The sequence below is a fragment of the Callorhinus ursinus genome, unplaced genomic scaffold, assembly GCF_003265705.2.
Source record: "Callorhinus ursinus isolate GAN/ISIS: 27379988/994484 unplaced genomic scaffold, GSC_fseal_2.0 scaffold11, whole genome shotgun sequence".
Lineage (NCBI taxonomy): Eukaryota > Metazoa > Chordata > Mammalia > Carnivora > Otariidae > Callorhinus > Callorhinus ursinus.
The window spans coordinates 46,526,232-46,545,259 of record NW_027397073.1 but is presented as its reverse complement, the minus strand read 5'-3'; the positions used below and the strand labels follow the sequence as shown (position 1 = coordinate 46,545,259).

The window sequence follows — 19,028 nt, the reverse complement described above, 5'->3', positions numbered from 1 at the left end:
AGTTCTGAGTCTCTAACCATCTCATCATCATCTAGCAAAGATCTGGTTCTCTCAGCACAGTATTTCATGAAAAGCACCTCTGTGCCATGTTAGGAGGGTGGATGGAAAGAGGGAATGGATAAAGAATCTTTTCTGCAGCATTTGGAAAGCTGTTGGCTCTGCAAACAGTGACAGCAAATGGAGTCCTGACTCCAAATAAAATCTCAAGTAATGAGGATATTCATTACCAGAGTGGTAGAGTCCAGCTACTCTTAACAAGAACCAAAGTTAAGAGCAACGAAATGCTGGATCCTTGCTAAGGAGAGGTATAGAATAACTGAGTGCAACAAAAACATAACTATACAATTCAATTCAGAAGAAAAAAAAACAGGGCACTAAAGCTTAGAGCGGAGATAGCTCCAAAAGGTTATCAAAATTCCAAATGAGGCTTAAGAGCATGCAGCCTATCAAATTCCAAAGCCCAGCACCCTGGAGGGTCTACCAAAGCCCAGGAGCATGCTGCCGCCCAGGGGGCACTCCTCAGGAGGAGCTAGAGGTTTAATGGCTGCCCTCATTTCCTGGATTTCAGATTTTGAGCCAACAGAAACCCCAGGCACCAGCCCCAGTGCACCCAGAACAAGCCTCTGACAGCTCCCTGAGGGACTGCTGCCACTAATAGTGTCCTGTGATTGTTTGCCACTTACCCAAACACCCACAACTGTTTCCTCTAAAATGTATGCCCTCTAGAACCTGTAATTCCAGAGTGAATAAATTCTAGAGGCAGTTTTTTTTTTTCATGGAATGTTTCTTTTACCTTCTGCCCTTAACTGAAACCTAGCTCTTCCTGATGACAAGGACCCTCCTCTACCTCTCAGGTGGAGCCTCCCCCAGATAATTCCCACACCCACTGGTCCTCACAGAAGTCATGCGAACTTCCCCATCAAAACCCAATGCTGTCTCTAGTCAAGGACTCCACTCACATTACAACCCCTCTTTTGAGACTTCTGCCATTAAACCTCAAACACCTTGTCTGCTGCCATCTACCAACCTCCCACCAGCTCGCCCCTCATCAAGTAACTCCGGGGGACAGTCTTTCTCCCCATGTAAACCGCGCCACTGTCCTAGGGGTGTCTACTACTTATTTGGTATCCTGGACTCTTGGTTTCTCAGCTTCCCTCATTTCCCAAAAACTTTGCCTCTGCTTGATGTTACATGCCCAGCCCTAGGGCCAGAGCCTGGATGTCATCATCATCTCTGAGCTCACAAATTCCCCACTTTCTAGCCTGTTCACACAGGTATACTCCAGACTTGTTCAATTGAATCAGCACTTCATTCCCTAACCACTTCTCATGTATGTAAACACCCCCATCTTTACTTTCTTCAATAAATCCATCATTTTGATCCCTCACTTCAACTTCTTTGCCCGTCCCCTCCATAACCCTGTTGTAGTAGCCTACAAAAACCCCAAAGACTGATAAGTACACTAGCTTGATTTTTCTGTAACTATACCCAGGATGCTGAACAGTGGTAGAAGAAAAATAACAGAACCCTGTGGACTCATGGCACTTTAAACTCGGGATCTCCTACTTCAGCTGGGCTCTAGACACTGCTTGGCAATCCTTCTTATACTATTCAGGTGTCTCTCCTACATTCCACAACATGCACTTCAAGTCACCCGTGTTCTCCTCAAGCCTCTTACCCAAACACCTCTCCTTAACAAAGGGCCTCAGTCTCTCAGCTTCACAACAAGAGGGAAGGCTTTCAGGGAATTCCTGGGGCTTCCTGGAGCCAAATCTACCACCACACAACTATCCACAGGCATTCTTCCATCCTTCCTTTCTGATGTTTAAGACTAATCCAATTCCTGTATCCTGGATTCCATCCCTTTCTGCTCCTCAGGCACTCTTCTCCTTTATCATCCACCTCCCCCTCTTCACTTATGAGTAAGGAGGAAGTGAACACTCAGCCTCTTCCATCTTACAAGCAAGAGGAACAAAAGCCCTCTCTGATCCCATTCTCCCTACCAGCTACTGTCCTCCTCACTCACCCCTCCCACTCTGTCTGCACTTACTCTTTCCACCCCCTTCATTCCCGTCAGTGCCCCACCCGCCATGGCAGACCAGGTTCATCTCCCACCGTATCATTCAAATGGTCCTCAAGTTTTAATCCACAAATGCTGTCACCAAATACCAGGGGCATTTTTCAGCTGCCACAGCACTGTGTCACTGGACAGCATGGCCCGCATGCCTTCCAGGCTGCCACAGCTCTGCACCCTATAGGGTTTCTCTCCCTGTTTCCCTGCTTCAGCACTTCTCTCAGGATCCTTTGCAAGTTCCGCTGTCCGATGAGCGCTTCATTACTGGTATCTCCAATAATGGTATCTCCTGGCCCTTTTCCATTGCTTTCACTGTTAATGTACTACTGACTTCAAAATCCCTCTTCCCCTTTTGAACTCTTTACTAGACACCTCCATTTGGAGAATACAAAACACCTTGTGCTCAAAAAGTGCAAAGCTGAGCTCACCTGTAATTTTATATGTACAGTGTTGACCCCTGAATAACATGGGTTTTTGAACTGCGCGGGTCCACTCACATACCGATTTTAGTCGATAAACACTTTAAATGTATTTTCCTTGTGATTTTAACATTTTCTTTTCTCTTATTTTGTTATAAGAATACAGTACATAATACATATATGTTAATTGACTTATCAGTAAGGCTTCTGGTCAACAGTAGGCTATTAGCAGTTAAGTTTTTGGGGAGTCAAAGTTCAATGTGGACTTTTTACTGTGCGGGGGGGGGCGTTGGTGCCCCTTCACTCTGTGTTGTTCAAGGGTCAACTGTACTCTCACTAAAGCTACCTCTTCCTCCCCACATTTGTTTTCACAATGAATTGCCCTTATTCACCTTGTTTCTCAAGTCAGAAATAAGTAACACTCTTGCCACTTTTTTCACCCCCCACATTCAGTTAGTCCTATTGATTCAACCTCCTAAATGTTAATTATACCTACTTGTTGCTATTTCCTCTAAGTTACTGTAACAGCGTCTGAACTGGTCTCCTCACATCTAGTGTTTCCAGGTAAGATTCCGGACCAAAAAATCGGAATTTCCAAAATCCTACATTAAAATACTTCATTTTTTATACTCTTTATTACTTACCATGGATATCCAAAAAATTTTGTACCCTTATCCTAGAAATACTGGCCTTAACCTTCAACTGCAGGTCAGTGCTTTTCTCACTTTCAACTTGACATCAGTAATTCCTTCCAACCAACAACATCTCTATGTTGATTGTTAAGCTTTAATTCTTGAAGAATTATAGTACATTTCACCATTTTCTCAATTTCTCAGGGTTTGGAAAAACAAATCAGAAAAGAAATCCTAGAAATGCCTAGCACAAGTGATCCCCATGGGGAAACACTACTCACTACCCCCTCCTACCTCTCCCTATTCACTTCACCTGGTGTGTCATTCCTCTACGTAAATCCTTTAAACTGCCCTTAAGACAAAGTCTGACTGACAGGTCTAACAATGAAATTCTGAAAAAGCATTCACATCTGTTTCATAGTTTTACATTTCCAAGTAGACGACTTTCCACAGATTTGCCTAAAATAGCCATAGGTGAGGGTGGGAAAGGTAGATAATACAGGGTTTTTAGGATTTTCAAATGCCAGGAATGTTTTTAGCTTTCAAAATAGCATCCCCAGATAAAGATTAAGAACTGGTCTTTGTTGAAGCACCAGAAGGATTTTTAGAATTCCTTTAGCATACCAAAAACCAACTCATTTTCTGGAAAACTCAGATCATAGTTTCCTCCCTGCTGCAATCCTTCCCCACTGTGGGTGAAGCCAGAAGGTTTGTGGCCCTAGGACAGGAGAAGAATGTGACACAGAATAAAATATGCATCCGGGACGGAGGACTGGGAGAAAGACACAAATGCAGAGACATGGCCCTCCTGTTCACGAGCCCAGAGAGCGAGATAAATTGAGGGAACACCAAGACCAGGCAAGTGGCATCTGGGATGACAGGGAAAGATCCCCCAGCACCCCCCCCCCCCGGCACCCGTCCCTCCACCCCCCCCCCCCCCCAGCAGCCACCTGCAGGGCAGCCACAAAGTGACAGCCAAGGACTACCACTTGTATGACAAACAGAGACACGAGTTTGACTTTGCCCCAAGTTCAGCTACAAAAGCTTAAGGAGCACTAGAAAGAAAAGGGCCACAGAGGAACCAAAGGCTATAGACACACACAAACAAATCTCACCCTTACATTTAAAGGCCACCTTAGGGGAGATGGGGCAAGAAGAGTTGAGAGGCTCTGGAAGACCATTTATCAAAAAGCAATTGAGCTTGAGGTATCCAAAGACTAACATTAAGTCTTCCATGCCTCAAGAATGAGAAGGTGCTTGTTGAAATAGCAGGGTCATTTTGGAAAATAAATTCTATTTCTCTGCACACCTGAGTGCAATATTTACAACCTTGCTATACAAGGTGCATTAGGATTTGGCTGCTGCTTACCTATCTAACTTTATCCCTCACCCCCTCCTGCCTGCAGGCCCTTGCCACCTAGGCTGCCTCTCACCTCAGGACCTTGGCACATGCTCTATCTTCTCCCTCGAACACTTTTTCCATTTTCACCTGGTTAGTCCTACATACTCTTCATAGATTGCCTGAGAATCATTTCCTCCAAGAAGCTAATCCTTTAGTTCCAGCTTCATACCTCTCCGATGGGATCTCATGACACCCTGGGGTTCCACATTCTGGCACATACTGTGTAGTACAGACTAGTCTGATCTGTTAATCTACTACACTAGTCTCAGTGAGGGCAGGGATCCTACCTAACACCACCTGCAAGGTACTTCACAGGACTCTGGGCATATAGTAAACACTCAAACCTGCTGCTCTAACTACAATACCGTATCATAGCATGCATCTTGTAACTAATAAAAACCGTCATCGACCCTAAACCTTAAGACTAGATCTCAATTTCTCTGACTTAGGGAAGACTACAAGAGACCTTTTACCCACTGTTATGAAGGTTCTTTCTAGAATAAGAGATGGGAATTTCTTTCTAGCAAGACCAAAAAGATTAGTGCTAAATAAATGACAGAGTCATACATACTCACAAGAGAAAAGCTAAAAAGTCCACCCAAAGCTTACCTTTGCAATTAATGTCAGCAATTACTTCATTTTTTTCCATGGTTTCTAATAACTGTCTAACTTCTTCAACATTGCCATTTCTGGCATGATGGAGAAGCTGCTGCTCTGCTTCAGTGTTCATTTCTAGATTTAAAAATAATATTATTATTTATCTGTTCTATTATTCTAAATTATCTATTACCTGAATATTATTTATCTTCATTTTGCAGCTAATAAGATAGACACAAGAACTGACTAAATGAATCAGTTGCAGGGCCAGAATTTTACTCTGAGACTCCTTTGCTCTTTTTATTACTGAAAAAATTCACTAGACATTCAGTCAAGTTTCTTAATCTCTCAAATCCTCAGTTTCCTCAACTCCAAATAACCTCATGAGCTGCTATAACATTGTATGACAAAATGCTTTTATAGACCCACAATATTTGCAAATAGTTATTACAACAATAACTAGACATAAAATTAAAATATGGTCATTACTATAAAAACATCCTAAAGCTGAAGTATAAATTAACACATTCAAAACCTGTGCAAAATATTCTGAATAGAAAAAACTCAATTATAAAAATCCAGGAGTGACCATACTTACCATTCGTTTTCTCTCATATTTTACCAAGCCTCAAACCAAATATAGAGGACAACCAAATTTAAAGCATTTGTCAAAATGTTATGAACAGCAATTTACAGAATACAGATTTCTTTCTTACTAAAAAATACAAATAAATCAATTTTTTTGCCTGCAAGATTAGCAAAAATAAAAGATTATACACCTGAAACTAAGGTAACATTGCAAGTCAACAGTATCTCAATTAAAAAAAAAAAAAAAAAGATTAAACATGCCCAATGCTGTCACGGACAGAAAATGTGCACTCCAGTAAAGTGCTAATATGAATATAAATGCATACAATCTTTCATATGTTGGGGGTGGGTCCTAATTTGTCAATATCAAGTAAATTTCAAAATACACATACACTTGTGGAGGATTCTGCTAAGATGGCAGAGTTTGAAACACCAGAAATCTCTTTCCCCACCTAGACAATAATTGCACTGGCAGAATCTGCCCAGTGCAACTGTTATGGAACCCTGGAATCTGCTGAAGGCTTTCAAACACCAGGGAAAACTTGGAAGGTAAACTGTGGTTAATTCATGTCATTTTCAGCCCTTAGCAAGGCAGCAGCTACCCATCTCCCGTAGTACATGTATTCCTGGAGCAGGTTGAGGAGCCATGGTGAGCAAAAAGACCCCTATACACCAAACATTGGAGAGCTGGGCTCTGATCATTGCTGCTTCTGATCACAGAGATGCAGACAAAGAGGCAAGTAGCCACTGCTGATGTGGCATCTCTCACTGCTTGCTGCAAGCCCCTCCAGTGGGTGGAACTTCCAGGGGATTTAAAGGGCCAGCACTCTTTTTTGTTTCCCCCCTTCATTTTTCTGTTCCTTCCCTTTTAAAAGCCAGACACTAAGAACTAGGACATTCAGGGGCGCCTGGGTGGCTGTCAGTTGAACATCTGCCTTCTGCTCAGGTCATGATCCCAGGGTCCTGGGAATCAAGCCCACTTCAAGCTCCCTGCTCAGCGGGGAATCTGCTTCTCCCCCTGCCCCTCCCCCCTTCTCATGTGCACTCAATAAATAAAATCTTTAAAAAAAATATTGACTAGGACATTCAAAAACAACTGCATACATGGAGAAAATTAGAACATAACTGCTCATGACCACCAAAAGGCTCAGCAAAGACCTGAGAAGACCTTAAGTTTACAGCTCAGGCTAACCCTCAGCACAGAGACAGCCCACAACAATCCAAAAATACAACAAATTAGAAAATCTTGGGGAAGGAGGAGAATTTGCTATCTTGAGTTACTACATTATTAAATTCAAATGTCCAGTTTTCAACAATGAAAAAAGTTACAAGGCATACAAAGAAACAGGAAAGTAGGGCCCTTTCAAAGGGAAAAGCAAATCAATAGAAACTGTCTCTGAAGAAGATGTGAGGGCAAATATACTAGACAAAGATAGCAAAAAGACATTCGAAGATCTAAAGATGGAGAAAGTCAAGAAAATGTATAAACAAGATGAAAATATGAAAAAATAGAAAACCTAAAAGTAAACAAAGAAATTCTTGAGCTGAAAAGGACAATAACAAACAAAAAATTCACTTGAGGGATTCAAAGGCAGATTTGAACAAGCAGAAGATTCAGTGAACTTGAAAGACAGGACAATGGAAATTATTGAATCTGAGGAACAGAAAGAGACCAAAATCCGAACAGAGTTTAAGGGACCTGTAGGACACCAAAACGCATATCAACATGCATCATGGAAGTCCTAGAAGAGGTAGAACAAGGGGTAAAGTATCTGGAGAACTAATCGCTGAATACATCCTCAATTTGATAAAAGACATGAATATAAACATCTGAGAAGGTCAAGGAACTCCAAATAAGAGGAACTCAGAGAGATATGCTACATAATCTAATTTTCAAGAGAGAGAATCTTGACAGAAGCAAGAGAGAAGGTGAGTCACTGGATCCAGGGTAAGATTATCAGATTTCTTGTCAGAAACTTTGGAGGACAGACAGCACTGGGCAAATATAAAGTGCAAAAAGAAAATTTTCAGCAAGAATTCTATATCTGGCAAAACTGCCTTTCAAAAGTGAGAGAAATTAAGACATTCCCAGAAAAACAAAAGCTCAGAGAGTTCATTACCACTAGACCTGCCTTTTAAGAAATGCTCAAGAGAGTTCTGCAAGGTAAAATAAAGTCACACTAGACAGTAACTGAAGGCTATATAGAGAAATAACTTGATAAAGGTAAATACATGTGCAATTACAGCCAGTGTTGTTATAATAATGGTTTATAGCTGTACTTTGTTTTCTACATGATTTAAGAGTAATACCTTTAAAGAAAAAATACTGGTTTAAAAGTATTATTACAACTTTTTATAACTTGTTATAATTTTTTATATTATTATAACTCCAAATCTTGTTTTCTATGTAATTTAAGAAACTAACACATTTAAAAGAATTACTAGTTTATGTTTTGGGTATACAGTGTATAAAAATGTAATTTTGTGACATCAGTAACCAAGAAGGGTGGGAACAGAGCATAAAGCAGCAAGGTTTTTGTGTGTGTTAAGTTAAGCTAATATAAATTCAAATTAGTGCTATAACTTCAAGATGTTAAATGTAATCCCCAGGGTAACTCCCCCTCAAATAGGTAAAGAATACACAAAAAAGGAAATAATGTAAATATTTCAGTACAAAAAAACCAGCTAAACACAAAAGATGACAATAATGCAATAAAGGAGGGACAAAAAAAGCTATAAGGCATATAGAAAATAGGAAAATGACAGAAGTCCCTCCTTATCAGTATTTTAAATGTAAATGGATTAAACTCTCCACTCAAAAGACAGATTGGCAGAATGGATAAAAACACATTATCCAACTATATGCTGTCTACAGGAGATGCAATTTAGATTCAAAGAGAAGTAGACTGAACGTTAAAGGATAGAAAAAGATATTCCTTGCAAACAGTAATCAAAACAGAAGTGACTCTACTAATGTCAGACACAATAAACTCAAAATCAAAGAAGGTTACAAGGGACAAAGAAAGACATATATTAATAGAAGGTTTAATACAGCAAGAAGAAAGTAATTACAAACACCCAATGACAGATCAAAATATAAGACACAAAAACAGAAGAAACATTTTTATAATAGTCGGAAACTTCAATACCCCACTCACAATAGATAGGACCACACCAGACAGAAGGAAACCACCACCTAACTTTGCATATTAAGAAACAAGAAAAAAAAAAAAAAAAAACTAAACCCAAAGCTATAAGAAAATAATAAAGATTAGAGCAGAAAGCAACAAAATAGAGAATAGAAAAACAGAAAAAATTTCAATGAAACCAAAAGTTGGTTCTTCAAAATTATCAACAAAAATGACAAACGTTTAGCTGGACTAAGGAAAAAAAGAATCTAATTACTAAAATTAGAAATAACAAGGACATTAATACCAACCCTACAAAAATAAAAAGCATAAGATACAATGAACAATTATGCACCAACAAATCACATAACCTAGATGAAATGGACATATTTCTAGGAACACAAAACCTACCAAGACTAAGTCATGAAGAAATGGAAAATCTGAATAGGTATACATAACTAGTAAAAAGATCGAGGGGTGCCTGGGTGGCTCAGTGGGTTAAACATCAGCCTTCGGCTCAGGTCATGATCTCAGGGTCCTGGGATCGAGCCCGGCGTTGGGCTCCTGCTCAGCGGGGAGGCCTGCTTCTCCCTCTCCCTCTGCCACTCTCCCTGCTTGTGCTCTCTCACTCACACTCTCTCAAAATCTTAAAAAAAAAAAAAAAAAAAAAAAAAAAAAAATTCAAATGAGTAATCAAAAATCTCCCAAAGAAAATCTTCCTGAACTTGACTGCTTCACTGGAGAATGATACTAATCCTTCCCAAATTTTTCTAAACAATTCAAAGAGGAAAAAATACTTTGTAACTAATCCATGAGGCCACCATTACACTAATACCAAAGACAGAAAGACACTACAGGAAAACCACAGACTGATAACCCTTATGAACACTGATGGAAAAATTCTCAATGAAATACTAGCAAACTGAATTCAGCAATGTATTAAAAGGAATACACACCATGACCCAGTAGGATTTATTCCTGAAATGCAAGGATAGTTCAACATATGAAAATTGATCAATGTGATACACTGCATTAACAGAATAAAAAACACATAATCCTCTCAACTGATGCAGATAGCACATTTAACAAAATTCAACATCTTTCATGATTTAAAAAAAACCCCTCAGAATTAGAAATAAAAGGAAACTATTTTAACGTAATAAAAGCCATATGTGAAAAACCCACAGCAAACATCATACTCAACGGTGAAAGATGGAAAGCTTTTCCTCTAAGATTAGGAACAAGGAAAGGATGCCCACTTTCACCAGTTTTAGTCAACATAATATTGGGCATTCTAGCAGATAATTTAGACAAGAAATAAAAAGCATCCAAATTGGGAAAGCAGTAAAATTATGTGTTTGCTGAGGACATTTACAGAAAACCATTAAGTGTCAACAAAAAAAGCTCTTAGAAATAACAAATTTAGGAAAGTGTTAGGATACAAGATCAACATAAAAATCAGCTGCATTTCTTTACACTAGTAATAAGTCATCTGAAAAGGAAATTACAAAAGTAATTTACAATACAATCAAAAAAGAATAAAACAGTTAAGAATTAACCAAAAAGATGAAATATTTACACACTAAAAACTACAAAACACTGAGAGAGATGAAAGACAAATAAATGGAAATACATCCCATATGCACGGATTGGAAAACTCAACATTAAAATGTCAATCCTATGCAAAAAAAAAAAATCTAGACATTCATTCAATGCCTATCAAAATCCCAATATTTTTTGTAGAAATAGAAAAACCCATCCTAAAACTTATATGAAATTTCAAGGAACTCTAAATAGCCAAAACAATCTTGAAAAAGGAGAACAATGCTGTAGGACACATACTTCCCGATTTCAAACTTATTACAAAGCTACTGTAATTAAACAGTGTGGTACTGGCATAAAGACAAACATATAAAACAATGGAACAGAATAGGGAAGCCAGAAATAAATCCTTGTGTATATGGTCAAATGAATTTTTATAAGAGTGCCAAGACAATTCAATGACGAAAGGACAGTCATCAACAAATCATGATGGGGAAACTGAAAATCCACATGGAAAAGAATAAAGTTGAACCTTTACCTAACATTGTATTCAAAAACTAACTCAAACTGGATCAAAGATCTAAATATAAGACTTAAAATTCAGGGCGCCTGGGTGGCTCAGTTGGTTAAGCGACTGCCTTTGGCTCAGGTCATGATCCTGGAGTCCCGGGATCGAGTCCCACATTGGGCTCCCTGCTCGGCAGGGAGTCTGCTTCTCCCTCTGACCCTCTTCCCTCTCTCTCTCGTGCTCTCTCTCATTCTCTCTCAAATAAATAAATAAAATCTTTAAAAAAAAAAAAAAGACTTAAAATTCAAAAGAATACATAGGGCAAAAGCTTCATGACATTGGTTTTAGCAATGATTTCTTGGATACAACAACAAGGACATGGGTAACCAAAAAATAGACAAAGTGGACACCATGAAAATTTTAAAATTCTGTGCATCAAAAAGACACTATCAGAGTAAAAACACAAGTCACAAAATGAGAGAAAATATTTGCAAATCATGTATGTGATAAGGGATTAATATCCAAAATATACAGAGAACCTGTAGAACTCAAAACCCAATTCAAGGGGAGCCTGGGTGGCTCAGTCAGTTAAGCGACTGCCTTTGGCTCAGGTCATGATCCTGGGGATCCTGGAATCGAGCCCCACGCTGGGCTACCTGCTCAGGGGGGCATCTGCTTCTCCCTCTGCCCCTCCCCCTACTCATGCTTGCTTGCTCTTGCTAATAAACAAAATCTTTTAAAAACAAATCCCAATTAAAAACAAAACAAAAACACAAAGTACTTGAACAGATATTTCTCCAAAGAAAATATGCAAATGGCCGAGGCACCTGGATGGTTCAGCAGGATAAGCATCTGCCTTCAACTCAGGTCATGATCAGGCTCCCCGCTCAGCAGGGAGTCTGCCTCTAATAAATAAAATCTTAAAAAAAAAAAAAAGAAAATATGCAAATGACCAAGACACAAAAAGATAGTCCATGTTCACTGATCATTAGGAAAACGCAAGTTAAAACTACAATGAAATATCACCTCACACCCATTAATAAGGCTACTATAAAAAAAAGCGGAAAGTATTGTCAAAGATGTGAATTAGAATCCTATACACTGTTGGTAGGAATGTAAAATGGTACTGTCGCTGTGTAAAATTAGTGATTTCTCAAAAAACTAAAAATAGAATTACCCTATGATCCAGTAATTTCACTTCTGGATATATACCCAAAAGAACTGAAAGTGAGGTCTCGAAGAGGTATTTGTACACCTATGTTCATGGCCGCATTATTCACAATAGCTAAAACATGAAAGCCACATAAGTGTCTACTGGCAGATGAATGGTTAAGCAAAATATGGTATATACATACAACGGAATATTTTTCAATGTTTAAAAAGGAAGAAATGTCTGCAATATGCTAAGACATGGATTAACTATGAGGACATTATGCTAAGTGAAATAAGCCAGTCACAGAAAGACAAATACTGTATGATTCCACTTCTGTGAGGTACTTAGAGCACTGTAGTCAAAATCAGAGAAAGTGGAATGGTGGTTGCCAGGGACTTGGGAGAGAGGAGAATGGGGAATTATTTATTGGGTATAGAATTTCAGTTTTATAAGAAAAGTTTTAAAGCTGGATGGTGGTGATGGTAGGACACATTATTAATGTATTTAATACTACTTAAGTGTACATAAACATTTCTAAGATGGTAAACATTATCTTATGCATGTTTTACAATTTAAAAAATAAAAATACACATATACCATTTACTTTCCCAGGGAAACTCTACTTCTAGGAATCTATCTTATAAAAATAAGATTATTTTATAAGCATGTTCATAAGGACTGCATTATTTACAATAGTTAAAAGGGTATTAACAAGTCCATATCCATCAACAGGGGACTGGTTAAATAAATCCTCTAGGAAGGCTAAAAGAAATATTCTACAGTCAGGAGGATGGAAGACAGTTGAAGGATCATTTCAAAAAGTAGCAGCCTATGCACAGTGAACACCATGACCCCCAGCCCTCTTCCCTAATCAGCATTCCTGATGCTGACAAGCCAGGAGAAGACTGAGCTGGTTACAGTCTCTAAAACATAACATATTCCAAGACAATGGAGCTCCCAACAAATGGCTAAACCAGATGAATCTTACAGTAGAGTTGGCAGTGAACAAGGTTCCCCTACTTTCTCAATTTCCAATCAGCTTTCTAGTTCCTATTAAAAGCCAATAGCTAAGGGTGACAAGACATCTGAAGAAAACCTCTAAAACATGAAAGAGTCTAGAACCAAAGAGGCAAAAAAAAGCAACTTGAAAAAAATTTCAGAGAAAAAGTTAAATAAAACCTAATCTTTAGAAAATGAAATTATATTCTGAAACAAAACCAAGATACTGTATGAAAATACAAAACTGCAGAAAAAGATAATTGAATAATAAAAATGATAGCAAAATGTCAATGAAACCAGGAGCTAGTTTTTTTTTTTAAAGATCAACAAATTGATAAACCTTTACTCAGACAGAGAGGGAGAGAACTCCTATAAAATCAGAAGTGAAAGAGAAGTAATCAACACTACAGAAATAATGACTGTAAGAGAATATTACGAAAAATTAGTGCCAACACATTGGAGAGAAGAAATGGATCAACTCCTAGAAACATAACCTCCCAAAACTGAATCAAGAAGAAGAAAATCTGAACAGATTATCAGCACTGAAATTGAATCAGCAACGAAAAAACTCCCAAAAAAGCAAAAGTCCAGGACCAGATGGTTTCACAGAAGTCGTCCACCAAACATTTCAAGGAATAATAATGCCTATTCTTCTCACACTATTCCAAAAAATAAGAGTAAGGAAAGCTACCATATTCATTCCATGAGGCCAGCATTACCCTGATACCAAAACCAGATAAAGACACTACCAAAAAAAGAACTATAGGCCAATATCTCTGATGAACACAGATGCAAAAATCCTCAATGACATTAGCAAACCAAATCCAACAATACATTTAAAAAAATCATACACCATGATCAAGTGGGATTTATGCCTGGGATGCAAAGGTGGCTCAATATGCACAAATCAATCAAAGTGATACATCAACAAAGAAATGATCATATGGTTTTTAACCTTTAACTATATGCAGAAAAAGCATGTAACAAAGTACAGCATCCATTCTTCATAAAAATCCTCAGCAAAGTAGGTTTAAAGGGAACACACCTCAGCATAATAAAGGCCATATACAAAAAACCTACAGCTAACATCATACTCAATGATGAAAAACTGAGAGCTTTTCTCCTAACATCAGGAACAAGACAAGGATATCAAATTTACCACTTTTATTCAACATAGTACTAGAAGTCCTAGGTACAGCAATGAGACAAGAAATGAAAGACATCCAAATTGGTAAGGAAGTAGTATAACTTCCACTATTTGCAGATGATGTGATACTATATCTAGAAAACCCTGAAGACTCCACCGAAAAACTATCAGAATAAATGAATTCAGTAGTCACAGGATACAAAATCATAGGAATTCATTGCATTTCTATGAATAAAGTAGCAGAAAGTGAAATTAAGAAAACAATCCCATTTACATTTTTTTTAAGATTTTATTCATTCATTTGCGCGCGCGCGCGCGAGAGAGAGAGAGAGAGAGAGAGAGAGAGAGAGAACAAGCAGGGGGTGAGGCAGAGGGAGAAGCAGACTCCCTGCTGAGCAAGGAGCCCGATGCGGAACTTGATCCCAGGACCGTGGGATCATGACCTGAGCCAAAGGCAGATGCTTAACCATCTGAGCCACCCAGGCGCCCCCATTTACAATTTCAACAAAAATAATAAAATACCTATGAAAGAACTTAACCAAGAAGATCAAAGACCTGTACTTTTTTTTTTTTTAAAGATTTTATTTATTTATTTGAGAGAGAGAGAATGAGAGATAGAAAGCACGAGAGGGAAAGAGGGAGAAGTAGACTCCCTGCTGAGCAGGAAGCCCGATGTGGGACTCGATCCCGGGACTCCAGGATCATGATCTCAGCTGAAGGCAGTCACTTAACCAACTGAGCCACCCAGGCGCCCCAAAGACCTGTACTCTTAAAGCTATAAAACATTGATAAAAGAAATTGAAGATGACAAAAACAAATGGAGAGATTTTCCATGCTCATGGACTAGGACAACAGATACTATTAAAATGTCCATACTACCCAAAGCAATCTACCCATTTAATACAATCCCTATCAAAACACAAACAGCATTTTTCACAGAACTAGAACAATCCTAATTTGTAGGGAACCCCAAAGGACCTCAAATAGCCAATGCAATCTTGAAAAAGAACTGGAGATCTCACAACCCCAGATTTCAACATACACTACAAAGCTGTAATAATCAAAACACTGTGGTACTGGCACAAAAATAGACACATAGATCAAGAGAACACAAGACAGAGCCCAGAAGTAACCCACAATTATGTGGTCAATCTTTGACAAAGGAGGCAAGAATATGCAATGGGAAAAAGACAGTCTCTTCAACAAATGGTGTTGGGAAAATTGGACAGCCACATGCAAAAGAATGAAACTGGACCACTGTCTTATGCCACACACAAAAATAAACCCAAAATGGATTAAAAACCTAAATGTGAGGCGTGAATCCATAAAATCCTAGAAGACAGTACAGGCAGTAATTTCTCTGACATTGGCCATAGCAACATTTTTCTAGGTAGGTCTCCTGAAGCAAGAGAAACAAAAGCAAAAATACAGTGGTGGGACAATATCAAAACAAAAAGCTTCCACACAGTCAAGGAAACAATCAGCAAAACTAAAAGACAACCTACTGAAAGGAAGATATTTGCAAAGAGACATACCTGATAAAAGGTTAGTATCCAAAATACATAATTTAGAGGTGGATGGCTGGCTCGGTTGGAGGACTGTGCAACGTTTGATCTCAGGGTCGTGAGTTCAAGCCCCACAATGGATGTAGCAATTAAAAAAAATAAACTTCATATATATATGAAGAACTTCTACAACTCAACACCAAAAAATAATCAATTAAAAATGGGCAGATGAACAGACATTTCTCCAAAGAAGACATCCAGATGGCCAACAGACACATGAAAACATGCTCAATATCACTGATCCTCAGGGAAATACAAATCAAAACTACAATGAGGTATCACCTCACACCTGTCAGGATGGCTAAAATCAACAAAACAAGAAAGGAGTGTTGGCGAGGATGTGGAGAAAAAGGAGCTCTCGTGCACTGTGGTGGGAATGCAAACTGGTGCATTTGGAGGACAGTATGGAGATTCCTCAAAAAATTAAAAATAGAACTACCCTACAATCCAGGAATCACACTGCTGGGTACTTAGACCCAAAATTCAAAAAGACTGATTCAAAGGGATATATGCATCCCTATGTTTACTGCAGCATTATTTACAAAAGCCAAACTACAGCAGTCCAGTTGTCCACTGATGAAGATGTACACACACACACACACAAATATTATTCAGCTGTGAAAAAGAATGAAATCTTGCCATTTGCAAGGACATGGATGGAGCGAGAGAGTATAATGCTAGGCAAAATAGGTCACAGAAAGACAAAGACCATAGGCTTTCACTCATATTTGGAATTTAAGAAATAAAACAAGCAAAGAGGGAAAAATGAGAGAGACAAACCAAGAAAGAGTCTAATAGTAATAACGATAAGAGAACAACCTGATGGTTACCAGAGCGGAGAGGATGAGGGGGATGGGGGAAACGGGATGGGGATTAAAGAGTGCACTTACAATGAAAAAAAGTAAAATGATAAAAATACAAATAAATCTTACCCACTTAAACAGTCCATTGTAATATCGTATTAACCACGGCAGTTGTTAATGCCTACCAAAGACGGGCTGCTACAGGCACTGGAGGCACAAGGATGACCACACAATCTCTGCCCTTCAGAAACAGGGCGAACATGCCAATAATCATCCCAGTACGTGCCAAGAATAGTAATGTGTGCAAGGGGCAGTGACTGTATGGGACAAAGCGCATGGTCAGCTCTTTGTCTGCATCAGTTATAGAAGGAATCACAGAGAAAGTGACTTTCAGCCTGGAACTTGAAGAATGAAAGCTCACCAAGACCAGCAGGGTGAAGGAAGCTGCTAACACGGACAAACGTCAGGAAAGGAACGGTCCTGGGTGAAGCTGTGATTCTGTGTCGGGAGTGAGGAGTTTGAAACTCCTGCAGGAAAACAGGGAGAGGGTCCAGGCAGCAGCTTGAGCAGAAGCACACAGTTCTTGGCTAGAATTCACATGGTGGGAGTCAGTCGTCAGCGTATCAGTGGTCATTTAAAGTCAGAGGAGTAAATACGATTGCTCACAGGGAGAAAACCAACACTTAAGGGAAGGAAGCCAGTGACTATGATCTAGCAGAGAAGGACTAAGGTTGAAGAAGGGGACAGAAGAGGGTGATAGCACTGAAACCAAGAGAGGATAGAGTTTCAAAGGGGTCAGAAGACGGGTGTGAAATGTTAAAGGAAGCACCAGGCCAACGTCTGAAAACGCTGGCTGGTTTGACCGATCAGAGGTCACTGATGAACTCAATACTTGCAGTGCAAATGACAGAGGCAAAAACGGATGAGGGTACATTGAGTAATGAATGAGGGATATTAAGGAGAGAGGGCACCAGACTCCTTTAAAGTAACTTCATTCTGAAGAGCTAGTGGTAGCTCCAGTTTTAGGATATTAGATACCTGGGCCTGTTTACAGGCCTCAGGGAAAGAGCCAGAAACAGGAAAAGCTTGACATAAAGGAAAAAGGAGGGATGTGGGATTGAGAAGCTCCTAGAGGGGCCTCAAGTAGGTGGATAAAAAGCCCAAGAGAAAGCAGCATGGCACGGAGGCCGCAGGCAGGGCAGATGGTGCTTAAGGGGCTGGTGGGGGAGGCCAGGTAGCCCAGGAAGAACTTCCGTCCGATGGCTACCAATTTCCTCAGAAGAGAAACAGAGTCTTAGATATCTTTACAGGGTTGGAGAGAACTCTTACTATAAGACAGGATGGGGGGGCGGGGCGCGAGTGTAAGAGGTAAATAAAATAGATTGTTTTATGTTAAAATTAAGAAGGGAATAAAGCCAGTTAAATTTCACCAAAACAGGAGAAAAAGAAAAAAGAAAATCTCTTGCGGCTTTCTGCCTAACTCCCATGGGTTTTAATGGAGGAGCCTGTTTAAAACATTCTACCGGCAACTTGGACAAGTTGTCACTTTCAAAGCAATTTTAACCCCACATCCATCAAAACTAATTAGTCTATCAGCAGGTCTAGCCAATTCCAGAAGTTTGCTGACTGTAAAACTTAGGACTCAAGTAATATCCTTGAAGATAAATTCCTATTTCCCCTACATTTCTTTTATAAACTTTTATTACCTTAGAAAGGGGGGGAACCTGACACTTTCTATCTCCCTGTAGAAACAAGTTTATAAAATCACATATACATTTAAAACTTACTCCCCTGGGGCGCCTGGGTGGCTCAGTTGGTTAAGCGACTGCCTTCGGCTCAGGTCATGATCCTGGAGTCCCGGGATCGAGTCCCACATCGGGCTCCCTGCTCAGCAGGGAGTCTGCTTCTCCCTCTGACCCTCTCCCCTCTCATGCTCTCTCTCTATCTCATTCTCTCTCTCAAATAAATAAATAAATCTTTAAAAAAAAAATAAAAAATAAAACTTACTCCCCTGAACAAATCATTTTATAAGTGTTAAGAGCAGAAAACAGTAAGAATACATTTTATAGCAAGATAATTTCTCAGTGGCTCTAACAGTCAAAATAGCACAACTCCAAAAATGCCTGTAATTGAAAAACTGAGTAAATCTCCTAAAATGCTAGCAGTACTAACTAGACCAGTATAATCATCTTTATGTTCCTTACAACTATGCTACAAAGAAACCATTCCAAACCAAGGCATGACAACTTCTCCATTTTAAGAATCATAACGAAGAATCCACTGCTGACTATGTAGACCTGAACTTTAGAATATCCACTACTACCTAAAACCATGTGCCTTAGGCAGGCATCCAGGTAGTCATCAGCACGGGATAGGAAGGTGTCCAATGTGACATCCACACGAAGCTGCAGCTTCCCTACCACCACCAGGGCCACCGTAAACTTCCCTGTCACTAGTGTCACACAAGGGGA

The 19,028-nt window shown here is 39.3% G+C and overlaps 1 protein-coding gene across 7 annotated transcripts in view; it reads right to left on the bottom strand.

The window, feature by feature from the left end:
- Positions 1-19,028, bottom strand: part of OSBPL1A (oxysterol binding protein like 1A) — a 231,462-nt gene that overhangs the window by 185,955 nt on the left and 26,479 nt on the right. For 6 of the 7 annotated variants that reach the window (XM_025886552.2, XM_073898394.1, XM_073898392.1 and 3 more), the window contains one exon: positions 5,137-5,259. In XM_025886552.2, the coding sequence (XP_025742337.1) occupies positions 5,137-5,257 (121 nt within the window). In that variant the 5' untranslated portion in view covers positions 5,258-5,259. Of the gene's footprint in view, positions 1-5,136; positions 5,260-16,686; positions 16,706-19,028 lie in introns of those variants that run through there. The other variant, XM_073898393.1, reaches the window with a different exon arrangement.